Below are 15,332 nucleotides of genomic sequence, written 5' to 3' on the forward strand. Positions count from 1 at the left end.
GGTAACCAGCTTGCAGGCATTGCTCCTTCGCAGATATTCCCTGTGGAAACTTACCTGTCTGATTTGCCAGATGTTACATATGACACTAGGTAGGTATTTTGATCTTTTGTTATTTGATACATTAACTCTTTTTTTTCTTGGAATTCTTTGATATACTGGTATTATTACCCAAGCATAAAAACAGTATTTTTGCAATTTTTTCACTTCTTATTATTTCAAGATATCTAATAAGAGATACGGACATCACAAGTTGATGACAAACAGACTGATTCAGTTGTGTATAATATATCATCTTAACCCCTTTTCTTTCAATAGCTTAGGCAGCACTCGCTTTTTCAAAGTTGCAACATGTCAGACCTGGGAAGGCTTGGTAGTTGTGAAAGTATTTGTGATTCACGACAATTCATTGCAACTGAACAAGTACAAGAAAATGGTCGAAGAAGTTTCAACAAAGTTAATAACTGCAGCAAATTGTCTTCAGTTTCATTATGTGCGGGTATGTTTACAACTTCCACTCTGTTAGTTTCTCATGAAAGTTTATGTAACAGTCTTAGTAATATCCTTATTTTGCTTTTTGTTTTTCCCCTTTGTTATAAGTATATACTTACATTTTCTTATCTAAATAAATATACAAAATACACATAGGTAAGGTGTCTAAATTTTCCATGAATGTGTACAGGCAATGAAGTATAAAAGATAACTTTTACATTTATTGTTGGACTTACCTACTGCCCACCCTGGCCCCTTATAGACACTCCTGTAGGTGTATTATTTCTTTAGTTTTCATCTCTCAGTCATTCCTTCCTTACAAAGCTGATATCATTTGAGGATGTTTGTATTTCTTGCAGGTGACAGAGAAAGCAGCATTCATGATTAGACAGTACGTGAAGAGCAACCTGTATGACAGAATATCAACACGTCCTTTCTTGACTCCAATAGAGAAGAAATGGTTAGCATTCCAGCTCCTGTGTGCGCTGAACCAAGTCCATCAACAAGAAGTAAGTACAGGCACTGCTGGGGATTTACCAGTATATGGATTTATATTGTCAGTATCCATATTTGCCATGTGGTTTTTGACAATGGAAGAAAATAAATGCATTGGAGATTTATGGATATTTGATGTCTGCAGGTGTGCCATGGAGACATTAAGCTAGAGAATGTCATGGTGTCCTCGTGGAATTGGCTATTACTTGCCGATTTTGCCACAGTGAAGCCCACCTTGCTCCCCGAGGACGACCCAGCCAACTACACCTACTTCTTTGATACTTCCCGTAGAAGAATTTGTTATATTGCACCTGAGAGGTTTGTGTTGTTTTAGGGGATTTGTTTTCTAGGCTATAGAGAAAATGTTAGTTACATTTGTGTTCAGGTTTTTACAGTAAATAGGTTTTTGAAGAAAGCCTTTAATACAGATAACTGATTTTGGATCTGGTATATATGATATTGTCAGCAGTTGAAAGTACTGATATTTAAAAATTACATTTTTTAGAAATTTTCTCAAGCTTTTTTCAATACTTTCTTGTAAAGAGTGAGTCAATCATGAATGCATGGATGTGGGGAAGCATATTTATGTATTCATTTATGTATTAATTCATGTATTTATTTGTTTATGATTTTTGTTCATATATATTTTATAGGTAAAAATACTTTCATTGATTATTAGTTATAAATCTGCTATATATCCTCAGGTTTATTAAGACTGTACAAAGGGATGCACAGCAGTTACTTCTAATGCCAGTAAAGGATACAGGAACTCTCACGCCTGCCATGGATGTATTTTCAGTTGGGTAAGAATCTTTTTGCTGAAGTTATCAGACTATCAAAATGCCACATTCAGAGGATGTGTAGGTAAATGTTTAGAGAGTACCCATTGTGGCTTTCAGTTATCTTTGCCATATTTTATTCTAATCCACTTGGAACATATGCTCTGTGTCTCTATATTCTAGCAAGATAGGGTTTGGAATGGTTCTCTGTATGGGAATATATAGCCAGGAGGTCTGTAGGCACAATCTTGGGAGCTTATACAGGGTGGAGCTTTGTTGGCCTTTCCCTAAGTGTCAATAGGTGCCGAAGATGTGCCAGCCCCACATTGCACACTTTGAAGGTGGTTTCAGAAATTTATCCAGAAAATATTTTACTCTATTGGGATTTCTTTATTTGCTTTGATATTGTTATGATTACTATTACTATTAGTGCAAGTGCATAGAGGCTCCTTATATTTTCAGTAGTATACAGGCATTTCTGTTTAAAAATAACCACAAAAATAGCTCATAACACTTTGAAACTGCTTTGCATATTAAACGAATGATAATGTTTCAGATGTTGCCTGGCAGAGCTCTTCACAGAAGGCTGTGCACCCTTTGATTTAACACAGCTCCTGGCATATCGTGTGGGAGACTATTATCCCACCAAAGTCCTGGATAAGATTGATGATCCTAGAGTTAGGGTAATATATATATATATATATATGTGATCCAGTTTTGCATGTTTAGTTTTAACACTTTTATGTTTGTTTGTTTGTTTGCTTTTCCAATATTCTTTTCAAGACTGATGTAAGCATGAATAATATGCGAATTTGACTGTTCATAGAAGTTGGAGCCACAAGTGAAGTATAAACATCTTCTAACGAATGTATTAAGTAGTAATTCTTGTGAAACTAGCAATGAGACTACTTATATGTAAGAGATGTTTTAGAAAATTTGAATGAATATGACAGATGAATTATTATTCCATGAGACAATAAAATATCGTAAATGAATTGATATTTGAGAATAAATTTGCAGTTTTCTTACTTATCACTTTCATTCCATGCAACAGTCATTGGTGGAGCACATGATCCAGAAAGACCCAGAGAGCAGGCACACTGTTGCAGAGTACCTGGAGCAGGAGCGAGGGACGACATTCCCACAGCACTTCTACACATTCCTCTGGCCCTTCCTCAAGCAGTTTGCGGTCACTCCCATTATGCCAGATGATGACAGAATCAAGCAGTGAGTTTTTTTTTTGTTTTTTTTCTTTTTTCTTTTTTTTTTCTTTTTTTCCTTTTTTTCTTTCTTTTTCTTTTTTTCCTTTTTTTCTTTCTTTTTCTTTTTTTCCTTATTTTCTTTCTTTTTCTTTTTTTTCAAATATTTTTAAATTCCATTCTCCCTTTTCTTTTTAATAATGTGTAGTAGTTGTGCTCATATAGATTCGTACATACATTATATGTATTTTTATTTTTTATTTTTATTTATGTTATCTTTTGCACATACATTATTTGTATATATCTTTTTTTCTTTTTAGGTTTTTATTTTTTATTCTTACATATGTTATTTTTGCAGAATAAAGAATAGTATGAGTGATATCCTGATAGCATTAGGAGCTGAAGATGAGAATGATAAGGAAGTGGACAAAGAAGACGATGCGGAGAAGAAAGACAAAGAGAAACCGGAGAGGAAGTGTGAAGCTCTCATCATCATTGCGTCGCTGATCACCTCGTCAATTAGGCAAGGACATTTCCATGCGTTGTGGCACACTAGAGGGGGGGAACCTGATGAGAAGAAGGATATTTTGATAATATTATTGCAATTTTGTTGTTTGAAATTTTCATGTGTTATGGCACGCTTGAAGGAGAGACCTGATGAGAAAAAGGATATTTTGATAATGTTATTGCAATTTGGTTGATTGAAATAAGGGTTATGTTGCTTTTTTTAAAGATTTGATATCAGCTTTTATTTAAGTCAGAGGAATTCACATGCAGGACATCAGCCAGAGGGGTGCCAAGACATGTTTTTAGACTGTGACAAAAAATATGTGTGAAAAGATTGATGATGAATTGTTTTAATTTCCATTGAATATTGATTTTTTTTTTTTTTTTTCATTTTTTTCAGGGCCCTTCATTTTATATCTTCCAAGTTAGATGCCCTGGAGTTGCTAGGGAAAGTGTCACATTACGTTCCTGATGAAATCATTCTAGATCGTATTTTGCCATATACTGTAAGTAGCATAGAAAATTGGTACCAGTCTGGTGCTGCTCTAAGTCATAACTGTTGCTTTATAATGGATTTATATTTGGCTGATATAGATATTTCTAAGCATAGTTTCATAGATTAGGTTTCATGTGAAATATTAAATTTTATAACATAGAATCAGTTTCAGATTCTCTTAAGAGTTCAAATGAATTCATAAATGTTGTTTATTTTCCCAAATTCAATTCCGCTGATACCATAGGATCAAGTTTTAATTTCAGCTTCAGAAATCTCATCGATTTTCTACATTTCATAGATTCACTTTTGCAGATATCATAGAATCACGTTAATTATGGAATTTATCCTTGCAGTTCCATCTTCTGCATGACAGTGAGCCTAGAGTGCGTGTTTTTGCCCTCCACACCGTCACGCATTGTCTCACTCTCGTCTCGTCAATCCCAAGATCAGATGTGAACATATTCCCCGAATACATCTTGCCAAACCTGGCTGATGTAAGTGCATCAAGAAGTGATAAACCTTCTCCCTTCTCGTGTAATATGCTCTTGTCTTTTGCTCTCACAAGTTTTTTTTTCCTTACATCGCTCTTCTTGGGTCTAAAGGTGAAGTTAGGTTTCATTTCGAAAAGGTAGTCTCGTACTCTGAATGGTGTGTGGTATTATTTTCTCAATGGAGTAGTCTGTTTTAGCTTTGCCTTTAATGATTAATAGTTTTTTTTTTCTCGGTACAGTACTGCGTTCTTTATATTTAAGGAATATAATATTCTTGCAAATATTTTCTTTTTAAGGCTGTGGGGTAAAGTCTAAGATAAATAGAACATTGTATGCTGAATTTTTTATATGATTGCATTTTTTAGTATTTTCTCAGACTAAATGTGTGGTTACTAGTAAAAGATATTTCTCACCTATAGTAACTCAATCATTAATGTCAGTTATTTGGAGGTCTGTATTTTGAATATGCACTTTTTCATTTTGATCTTTCATTTAATCATATTGGATATTTGCTTCAGATCACACAAGATGAGGCTGTAATTGTGAGACAAGCCTATGCAGAAAATATAGCTACTATCGCTGAGACTGCATTAAGGTAGGTATTAGTACTGAGAACCAATATTTTTGAAATTTTCATAAGTGCTTTCCTTTCCCTGATTTTAATTTAGATATAGCAAAAGTTAACAAACCGTTTTTTTTTTTTTTTTTCTAGGTTTCTTGAGTACAGCCAACTCCAAGGCATGATGACATCCTACAGTTATGAAACAGAATTGGCAACTTTGCAAGAAGTTATTCAACAGAAAGTAGCAACCATGTTCTCCGACCCATCTAATGTGGTGAAGAGGACGTTGATGGAGAAAACAGTTACCAAATTGTGTGTGTTTTTTGGAAAGCAAAAAGGTAAGAAGTGGCTTGTCTTTAGTTTATTTATTTGTCAATTCTTACTAAAGTACTTTGTATGCAAAAGTCTTGTGTGAGTACAATTTAATGATAGATTCTGAAAAGTTATTTATATTTCTGTAATGATGCATATAATGTTCCTAACTGTCTGGAATAAGGGTCATTGTAGAGCTGTATTTCATATTTGAATTTATTGTGAAAACTATCACATTTATACAACAGGTCTTCATAGCATTGTAAACAAGCACAGTCTATTCATACATATAATTTCACATTCAACCACATTCACATTTTAGCGTATAAGGTTTGATATGCGAAGCACAGTCACCATAAAAACTTTATATCACCCATCATCATTGAAAACTTGTCCTTCATACCTGCCATGCAGTCAAAAGAATCACTGTCTTAGAAAGTTTACGCAAAATTCCGGAACTCTTACCCCCTCACAGCCAATGACGTTCTGCTGTCCCACATGATCACCTTCCTGAACGACAAGCATGACCGCCACCTACGCATGTCATTCTTCACGAGCATTGTTGGCGTTGCTGCGTACATCGGATGTCATTGCGCTGACATTCTCAAACCACTTCTCCTTCAGGTCCTTATGTAGCCATAGTTTACCGTCAGTTGTTGAATGCATTGTTGATTGACACTTGTCATTTGTTTACTTTGTTTATGAAGTTTGATTGAGTTTAACACTATTGTAAAAGGCAATATGGATCATTTTCACCGACTATTGTTGACGTATGAATATGCTGAAAATAGGGTGAGTACATTCAGCAAAATTAAAGGTTTGAAAATTGATAGACCATTTTCAAAACAGGGACTGAGTGATGCTGAGGAGTCCGTGGTGGTAGCAGCCATTGAGGCCATGACAGCACTGACAGAACTAGGCCTCTTCCCAACTTATCTGCAGTGTGACCTCTTGGCTCATACTGCACCTTTGCTCATCCACCCAAATCTCTGGATAAGACAGGTATGATCTTGTTTGAGATTTGAAGATTTTATAGTATTTTAAAGTTGTCTTTTCTCTCTCTCTCTCTCTCTCTCTCTCTCTCTCTCTCTCTCTCTCTCTCTCTCTCTCTCTCTCTCTCTCTCTCTCTCTCTCTCTCTCTCTTTTCTTTCTTTTCTTTTCTTTTCTTGAATCTGGAATAAGATTGGATGTCCTAAAATTCAAACTTTAAAGAATTTCTATTTCGTTCTGAGGATCAAGTGTTCAAAAATTTTCTTCTTTGGTAAGTTATTGTGCATAAAACAAATAAAGTAGAATTAGAAAAAAAAACATTGAAATGAAGACAATTAATTTTTTGTTGAATAAAATCACCCCTCAAGGCTGTGGTGGCATTAGTTGGCGTGGTTGCCAGATTGCTGCCTCTGGTTGATGTACAGACGGCAGTGGTGGCGAGAGTCCAGCCATTCCTGGTCCGGCCTCTTCTGCAAATGCACAGAGAAGTACGTTTATTTGCCATTTGGAAGTATTCACTCCTCGTCCGATTCTTTGTTGCACGGTTTAATTTCTTGTGGTGAATCTGTTATAATTTTATCGAATTACAAGAACATAAAGAAAAGATTGTTAGTTTATTATGATTTTATTTAATTAGTACAAGCACATAAAAGGACATTTTTCCATGCCCAGGTATGTATCCTCTCATGCCTGCGTCCACCAATATCTCGTGAGGTGTACGATGCCTTGGTTCGCAGTGCTGATGTGGGCCAGGTCCTCTCACTCCTTCAAGAAGCTCAACAGCAGAAGGTTCCTTTAGCCCAGCTTCCAACTACACTCTCGCACCTCGACCATCCCACCAGGAATGTAAGTTCTGTAATAAAGTTAGGTATATGTTTTGGAAGTTTATTTGTAAGTTGGTGTGAAAGAAGAGGTGCAAACACCCTTTTAGATTAGATTTTCTCTTGTGTGAAATGCAAACTTGATGACAGAGTTGCCTTGTCCACCGTAGATTTGATTTGATAAAGCTGTTTATGCAGATGGCTCCAGAAGTGCTTAGTCTCTCGGGAATCAATTACAAGGCCTACCTGATCTCACCCATTTTTCCTATTCCTTGAAAGGTTTTTATTTTTATTACTTTCATTACTGGTAACAATGTTTTGATAATGATAATAATAAAGATCTAAGTTAAGATCAGATACACATAACAGGTAACTCCTCGGTGACTAAGCACTTGTAAACCCTCTGTCTATGATCAAAATTTATGAAGTAAAGCCATACTGGACAGTCTGTGGGCCCAGTGCCAAGGTATCAGGTATTTTATGTTAAATGTCAGATTATATTATTTCATTGTATTACACAATGTATTAGCAGATTTTTAAAAATGTGTGTTGCATTTTGTATTTATCTCTTCTGCATCCTTGTAATTAAGAAATTAACTAGATCACATTGAAATTATCTATATATTGATCCTCTGTATTTGGTCATTTTTTTTTCCAGTTTTATATACATTTACCTTTCTTTACTGATTTTCATTTAGGTATTAATTTTCTCCTTATTACATGAGGGAAATGGCCAGCTGATTAACTCAAGTCATTGAGGGGTAAAGACCTTGAATTCAAATTAATCGAGGTTCTTTTCTCTTTTCATTATTTGCAAGAGGCATACAGCAGAATTTCGCAATGAATTGATAAGAACCCTTAGCTTCATTTTCTTTAACGTAACATAAATTTTTGATCATTCACCCAGCTGTTGCGTCGACTGGTTGGTGGAGGTTTGGTTGAAGAGAATGTAGAGCAACTTCTCCTGATGCGCGACCACCTCACAAGGCTACAGAGACAGAAGAAAGCAACAGAGGCAACAAGAAGTAGCTTGCAGCAGCAACAGGTTCCTGGATTGGTAAGACCATTTCTCTCTCTCTTTCTCCTTCCTTCCCTCCCATCCATCCATCCCCTCATCACCCCCCTCCTTCTCCCTCTGACTGCCTTTTCTATTTCTTCTTCTTCTTCTTCTTTTCTCCTCCTCCATAGTATCCTCTATTTCTTTCTATCCTCCAGCTCCTCTTTCTCCTTATCCCCATCATCATGAATTTGGATTTTTTTTGACCTTCATCATCTGGAAGATTCCTTTTCATATCTTGTTTTCCTTTAAAGATAAACTTGGAGGATTTGAAGAAGCAGCCTCCAACCCATCACTGTAGTCTGTTACCTGAAGATGGCTCAGTAGATATCTCAACACTCAGTCTGTAAGTTTGTGCTGCTTTGGTTTATAAAGCATTTTTATGTGTTTATAAAGCATTTATAATGTTTGATCGTTTTGTAGCTGCAAGAAACATTCTTGGTTTTATGTTATTTTATTCTTCTGTTTGGTAATACAATAACATAGTGGAAATATTTCCATTCTTATGAAGCAAAAAGATAATTCTGATTTGATGTTTATTTTAGATCCCAGAAGGGAATGATTCAGTCCCCAAGTATGACTATGAACGAAGAATGGCAAGCAATGTTTGGCATGGCAGAGGATCGGGTGTCGCCCAACAGAACAGCTGATAACAGGTAGGATATTTTATGTTTCTTTCATCTCTGTCCTCTACTTGATGATCTTCATATCATCTTGTTTGTCCTCATCTTTACTATCATCATTATTTTCACTATTGTCTTTATCACCATAATGCCATGCTTATCTTCTAGCCCTCATCATCATCACCATTATCATTTCCATCAATTATCTTTTTATTTAATATGTTGCACAAAAGATTCATGTCATCTAACCTTAAGTTCTTCCACAGGTCAGTATCACCCACGGAACCTGACCCAAGTGCCCATACCTCCTCTGCTCCAGCTACTAAACTGCCCCCATCAGATGGAGGAGAAAAGGGTATTATCAGTAAGTATATGGGGTATGATTGATGCTGTGATGTAAAGTAGTTTAATTGGAGAAGAGTGTTACAAAGGTAGGGGTACTGAAAGAGAGAGCAGTGAGAGAGTTTTCTTAGTCATTTTGTTTGAAAGTTGGATAGAGTTTGGAGAATGCTTGCAAAAAAATTATTTAAAGACATATTGAGGCAACCAGCTTTTGCTCATTAGTGCTCAGAATTAATGAGCTTAGCAAGTAGTTTAGGAAAGAATAATAATTGATGCTAAACATTGAAGGATCAGCAATATACATATTGCCTTATTATACATCTCATCACAAAATAAACTCGACACAGAATGTGTATCCAGTTGCAAGTCAGAGCTAGAGAGCCTCGTTGCAACCAAACGTGAGGAACACCTTGTGTGTGTTAAGAAGAAGCGTGCATTGGACACCCTTGCTTGGGATACACGTTTGCCTCCTCCTGGGTGGCGACCAAGGGGACACCTGGTTGCACACTTGCATGAGCATCGGGGAGCAGTAAACAGGTGATTTTTCATTTATATGATATGGTTTTTATATGCATCTGCTGACAATATACTCTTAGCCATATATGAATAAAAGATCATTTGACATGAATTTATAGTTATTCCTTCCTATTCCTACCTTTTACAGACTTGTTCCTGTGGGAGACACTTCAATATACGTCAGCTGCTCTACTGATGGGACTGTCAAAGTTTGGGATTGTAATCGCATTGAGAGGAAATTCCCCATTAATAGGTATGAATTGTCGATTTTTGCACATATTTGCTTGTTTTGATTACAGAAATAATCACAACTGAGATTTAGCAGCAGGGAATGATGATTTACTTTTTTAACAGGTCAAAGGCCACGTATAACAGGCAGGGTGGAGTTATTACCTCAATTGCTCCTTGTATTACTCACCAAAGTCTTGCCTCAGCTTCCAGTAATGGATCAATACATGTTATCAAGTAAGTTTTAAAAGAAAATTCATGAATTAAGTCGTAAGTATTGATAAAATTGAAGGAGAATTTCATATAGAACTGATTGCATTTTCTTATTAGAGTGATAATGAGATGAATAAGATATATTACATGAAAATAGATCATCTTTGATTTGAAAGTGAAGATACTGTGGTCTGTTAAAAAATTCTGTAGCTGTGATTTATGAAGTCAAAATACTCTAATTTTGTCTAGTCCTTCTTTCTTCCCTAATTTTTTTCTATTTCATTTTTCTTCTTTCCTGCCAAGGCTTGATAAAATGAGTCTCGTGAGTAGCAGACAGTTGAACACAGAAGAAGATGGGTATGTGGTGGATATGAATTATTTTGATACAGGTGAGACTCCTCTGTAGTTTATCCATGTGATTATTTTGCTATTAGAATTTTTTTTTCTGATTTCATTTGGCTTTTTATTTGATTTTCTATTATTTGTTTACACGGTTTGTTTCATATGTTTGATAACACATTAATATGCATATCTCAGAGATTTATTAGTTTTCATATACTAACTTTAGAGGCTAACATGTTGCATTGTCAAATTAAATCGTTTTATGGAAGAATTATTACAATTGTTTCTTTCGGAAGTACACAATAGTACATTATAACTAACACTCTGTGCATATTCTTCTAAAAAAAAAAATGGGATAGAGATTTAGACCTAATAAAAGAACTTTCTAGAGAATAACTATAATTATTAATTTGTGGTTTCAGGTTGTCAGTCTGTGTTGACTTATGCCACAGTCTATGGGTCCATTGTGGGTTGGGATCTCCGAGCGCCTGGCACAGCTTGGAAGTTAGAGAATGGGCCGAGGAAAGGTTTGTTTTGAAAGGACAAGGATTTATTGTGATTATTAATGTTTTGTGCATAGCTCTGTAACCCTTTCTTTTCCTAGCTTCACACCCTAAATTACTGATTTCAACCTCCTGCACATGGAGATATGAAGTACTGAGGCGGGAATGCTATGCGAGGGGTTCAGTTTAAAAGTTGTCTGTCATTGGTATGGCCTTTATAATGCAGGTATATAGTCATCAAAGAGGGACTTTGTTTGCCAGATGCTTTCATGACCTCATTATAGTGATGCTCATAATCTTGCCATAATGACATGTGATGCCTTCGTGCTTGTATTATAAAGGCCATGCCTGTGAAAGAGTGAAAGTGATCAGTCTTCATACAAAATGTTCACATATGTGGTGTATGAATTCACCTACAGATGAATCTTGGTAAAAAAGTTCATGTATTTGGTGGAAAGCATTAATGCAACTGAGATTGTATAAGATTAATTATGTGATTTCTTTAAAGCTTTGTCATGTTTCATACTGTCCTTGGATTTCATGATAGAAGTAAGGAGAAAAGTATGTAAATGATAAAATATGGAAAATATAGAAGATATATCAAAATAGCCTTTTTGAATGGTCGTAATATATGCACTCTTAATCCCTAGGCGTTATTACATCATATGCATTGGAGGGAACTCAAAGTTGGCTTGCTGTTGGGACAAGCAGCGGCCACCATGTGTGCTGGGATCTGCGCTTCATGCTGCCAATATCGACCATTACTCATCCAAGAGGTAAGACTTTAGGAAAAGCAAGTAAGCTAAGTACCAAAGTGTCATTCTTATAGTTCTGAATTGTTTTTGTTGTTAAGTGTGTAATTTTGTGGAAAAGTTTGATATGACTTTGTTTATACCAGTTTGTACTCATATTTTATTTTTTTCTGAGGTGGTGACGTGCCCCACATGTTGTTAGTGTTATTGTTTTGCCAATTCAGTTCTATAAACAAGGGCTTTAGATTACCCTAGTGGTAATTAGTATTGCTATTATCTATCACGTGGGGAGACTGAAAAGCAAATGTATTTCTTTCATTGACTAACAATGATGATGTGTCTGCATCTGTCTGTAGGAGCTGGCGTGCGCCGAGTGAGCATGCACCCGAAGGAAGGATCATGGGTGGTGTCTGCTGTGAATGGCAACAATGAGATATCTATGTGGGATATGGAAACGCAGTCAAGACACATGACGCTTTGGGCCAGTCCTAAACCACCGCTGTCTATGACACAGGTACGACAAAGTTATTTTCTCTTCCTCCTACTCTTCTTCTTTCTTCTTTCTACTGTTTTTCTTTCCGTTTTTCACTCTTTTTATTATTTTCCGTCTTTAGCTTTAATGGCCTGATTTGATTTTCATTTAGGTATTCTTGAATTAAGTTTTATATCCTTTGATGTAAGTTCATTTTGTTCTCACTTTGGGCCTCTTGTCTTTGTTGTGTCTGCAAGCCTCTTTTGCAGAAATTAGGAAGGAGATGGAATACTTGCCTGGGGTGTTGAATTTGAAGTGTACTGTTGCACAGAAAAACACAAACAAAAAGAGAAACATTGTAATGTGTAAATGTAATGGACAAAATTTGAATAGAATGGAAAAATGATTTACTGTTCCTTTATTGTTAAGCTTGGACAATTTCATACAAAGACAGATGATTAAATTACCTAACTTATCCAGGGTTATAGAAACATATGAAAGATAATGAAAAATGTGAATATTAAACAAGTTTCGTTGTCTCGTATTTGTTATACATTAAATTGATCATGTAGTATTTTTTGAAGAATTTTGTATAGATAATGAATTTTTGTTCTTCATTCTTTGGAACTAGCTATGCAACAACAGCGTATGTGGCATGTATGTCAGCCAAGGGGACAGAGGACCGTATGTATTGGCAGGAGGAACTGACGGCAGGCTTCGCTACTGGGACCTCTGTGAGCCTGAATCCTCGTATATTGTGTGCTATGCTGCTAATGATGCATATCAGCAGTGGCCAATATCCTACAGGTAAGTGCTTCTGATTTTTGTTTCATTATCTTGGTGTGTAAGATAGAGAAAATGAGGACAGTTGTGATGTACAAGGATTTCTTATTACTTCTTTCATCTTTTTTCTTTTTTCTTTTTCATAATTTTCTTTTTCATTCATAAAACTTGTAGACACCGTGCTTTGTTTTATATTTGTTTTTACTCATGATTTGTCCATAGGGCTTGATCTGTGAACAATTTCATAGCAAGCTAGATTTCATATAGTAAGGTAGTACACATGGAAATTAGAAACTACAGTACTAGGTTTTAGTATTGCAGAATGTACTGAGTCCCTTGTAATGCAAATCTCGCCCTCCGCAGTTCACGGGTCGTTGACGGAACGGAAGTCATTGTAGAGACCCCAAACAAGCCACGCACAGCTCCCTCCAGCAGCGACGACACACCAAAGCGTGGCCCAGACCAGCCCCCGCCCGGCCACAAGGACATCATCACAGATGTGATCGTCATGAACGAGCCTCAGCGACTAGTCATTTCCTCAGGGAGAGATGGAACAATAAAGATGTGGAAATAGTTTGTGGTTGTGTTAAAGTTACTATCAGGTACACTTTTTTTTTTCTAAGCCATGTGTGTATAGTGTATATATGTCTCTTTCTCTCTTTTGTGTTTCTTGTCTCCATATGTTTCTGATTTTTTTTTTTTTTTCAGTTGTTAAAAGATGTATGAGTAAGATATATCAGAATTAAGAAATATGAACTCATAATGTTTAAAGTATAATTTTTTCAAAGAGAGTATCAGATCTTCCTTAACGTCTGTAAATATAGGATTATATGAAGTTTATCATTAAAACCAACAAATGTAATATATCACAAGTTATTTGTTGACAATAATAAAGGAAAATAGGCTGCACTAATTTGCCTATTTATTTTGAGGAGTATTTTGAATTATTATAGCTTCAAGATGGTGATCTTTTAGATTTTTAAGCTCATGGATTTTCATAAAAGACAGAAAAGAATGTGGAAATTTTTCCTTTAAGAATATTTTCCTTATTACTATAAGAGCTCCTGTTTACAAACATACAAATATGGGCATTTTTGTCAGGTTTGTTATTAAATCATGTCAAAAACAAGGTTACTGACATTATTCTTAAATAAAGTCAAGAACAAGGTTACTGACATTATTCTTAGATAAAGTATTCCATATGTGAAGTGTGACTTTGTTCTTTGATTAATAGTGTTGTTGGTGAAGTTATCGTATATACGTTATATATTGTTATGTTTTAGACATTCATTGTTATCATCCTCATCCTTTTTTTCTTTTTTTTTTATTATTATTATCATTATTATTATTACAAAGATGATCTTGTATATTAGTATTATAGATTTTTTTGAGTGGCATACAAGAATTATTTTGCGATGATGTTGACACTACAAGACAGAAATGTGTGTGTGTGTGTGTGTGTGTGTGTGTGTATATATATATATTGTAAAAGTGACATTATAAGCACAGATTAGTTTTTTTGAACTAGGATGATGTAAGACTTTTAGATCTGGCTTGAAAGTTTTGATAAGATTATTTACAGGGTTACTTTTTATTTCTGATTTAGGTGAATTTGTTTACACGAGTATTCCCATATTACCTGAAGCTTTGATAGCATAGCCGTGGGTATGGTTGTAGGAATGTGCATTCTTGAGAGAGAGAGAGAGAGCGTGCGTGCGTGCGTGCGTGCGAGCGTGCGTGCATCTGTGTGTGGATGCATACGTACATGTCTGTGTGTGTGCCTACATGCATTCCTCTATACAAGGATTTGTGTGTTTGTATGTCTGAGTTTGCATATCACTCAATCACTCAAAAACAAGAGTAAAGTCTTACAAAAAGATTGTGCTTTCTGTTTAAACCATTGTATTTTTCCTTCCATTGATTTAGCTAATGTAATAAATTATATGCTTCTGGATCTGCAAGAAAAATAATATTTAGAGTGCACCGATTGATTGCATAATTATTTTCTTGTTGATATTTTATTTGAATACATATTATTCACCCATTTTGTTATGATTATGGAACAAAGTTGGTCATCAGCTGTGATATTTTTGGAATTTAAATTTAATAAAAGTGCGAGTTGTTTAATTCACTCCCATTATTATAAAATCTAAGAACTACACATTTCAGGCTTTATGAATTAGCTCATTAAAGAGGGGTAAAGTTGCTCTCATAAACTAAATGATTTTAAGCATGGAACACACACGTACAATATAACTGACCAAATTTCAACTATTAGACCTAAGATTTCAGTGTTCATTGCAAATTTGTTCTCATGACAAGTACATTATTTGTCATTATTAGTTTATTGGAGAATTACA

The 15,332-nt window shown here is 35.3% G+C and overlaps 1 protein-coding gene across 3 annotated transcripts in view; it reads left to right on the top strand.

Annotated features, from left to right (window-relative positions):
• The window catches only part of LOC125046127 (phosphoinositide 3-kinase regulatory subunit 4-like), a 16,599-nt gene extending 1,512 nt beyond the window's left edge, over nucleotides 1-15,087 (top strand). For all 3 annotated transcript variants that reach the window (XM_047643776.1, XM_047643777.1, XM_047643778.1), the window contains exons 2-30: nucleotides 1-89; nucleotides 316-496; nucleotides 849-998; nucleotides 1,130-1,302; nucleotides 1,689-1,787; nucleotides 2,320-2,446; nucleotides 2,818-2,990; nucleotides 3,321-3,485; nucleotides 3,870-3,975; nucleotides 4,319-4,459; nucleotides 4,975-5,051; nucleotides 5,169-5,356; nucleotides 5,806-5,954; nucleotides 6,180-6,332; nucleotides 6,689-6,808; nucleotides 6,993-7,166; nucleotides 8,049-8,198; nucleotides 8,453-8,544; nucleotides 8,744-8,854; nucleotides 9,088-9,185; nucleotides 9,511-9,700; nucleotides 9,828-9,932; nucleotides 10,034-10,144; nucleotides 10,424-10,509; nucleotides 10,885-10,989; nucleotides 11,616-11,741; nucleotides 12,074-12,231; nucleotides 12,821-12,996; nucleotides 13,336-15,087. The exon at nucleotides 1-89 is cut by the window's left edge and continues 13 nt beyond it. In XM_047643776.1, the coding sequence (XP_047499732.1) occupies nucleotides 1-89; nucleotides 316-496; nucleotides 849-998; nucleotides 1,130-1,302; nucleotides 1,689-1,787; nucleotides 2,320-2,446; nucleotides 2,818-2,990; nucleotides 3,321-3,485; nucleotides 3,870-3,975; nucleotides 4,319-4,459; nucleotides 4,975-5,051; nucleotides 5,169-5,356; nucleotides 5,806-5,954; nucleotides 6,180-6,332; nucleotides 6,689-6,808; nucleotides 6,993-7,166; nucleotides 8,049-8,198; nucleotides 8,453-8,544; nucleotides 8,744-8,854; nucleotides 9,088-9,185; nucleotides 9,511-9,700; nucleotides 9,828-9,932; nucleotides 10,034-10,144; nucleotides 10,424-10,509; nucleotides 10,885-10,989; nucleotides 11,616-11,741; nucleotides 12,074-12,231; nucleotides 12,821-12,996; nucleotides 13,336-13,546 (3,984 nt within the window). In that variant the 3' untranslated portion in view covers nucleotides 13,547-15,087. The remainder of the gene's footprint in view (nucleotides 90-315; nucleotides 497-848; nucleotides 999-1,129; nucleotides 1,303-1,688; nucleotides 1,788-2,319; nucleotides 2,447-2,817; nucleotides 2,991-3,320; nucleotides 3,486-3,869; nucleotides 3,976-4,318; nucleotides 4,460-4,974; nucleotides 5,052-5,168; nucleotides 5,357-5,805; nucleotides 5,955-6,179; nucleotides 6,333-6,688; nucleotides 6,809-6,992; nucleotides 7,167-8,048; nucleotides 8,199-8,452; nucleotides 8,545-8,743; nucleotides 8,855-9,087; nucleotides 9,186-9,510; nucleotides 9,701-9,827; nucleotides 9,933-10,033; nucleotides 10,145-10,423; nucleotides 10,510-10,884; nucleotides 10,990-11,615; nucleotides 11,742-12,073; nucleotides 12,232-12,820; nucleotides 12,997-13,335) is intronic.
• Nucleotides 15,088-15,332: the final 245 nt, after the last annotated feature.

This window comes from Penaeus chinensis, chromosome 38 (assembly GCF_019202785.1).
Source record: "Penaeus chinensis breed Huanghai No. 1 chromosome 38, ASM1920278v2, whole genome shotgun sequence".
NCBI classification, from domain to species: domain Eukaryota; kingdom Metazoa; phylum Arthropoda; class Malacostraca; order Decapoda; family Penaeidae; genus Penaeus; species Penaeus chinensis.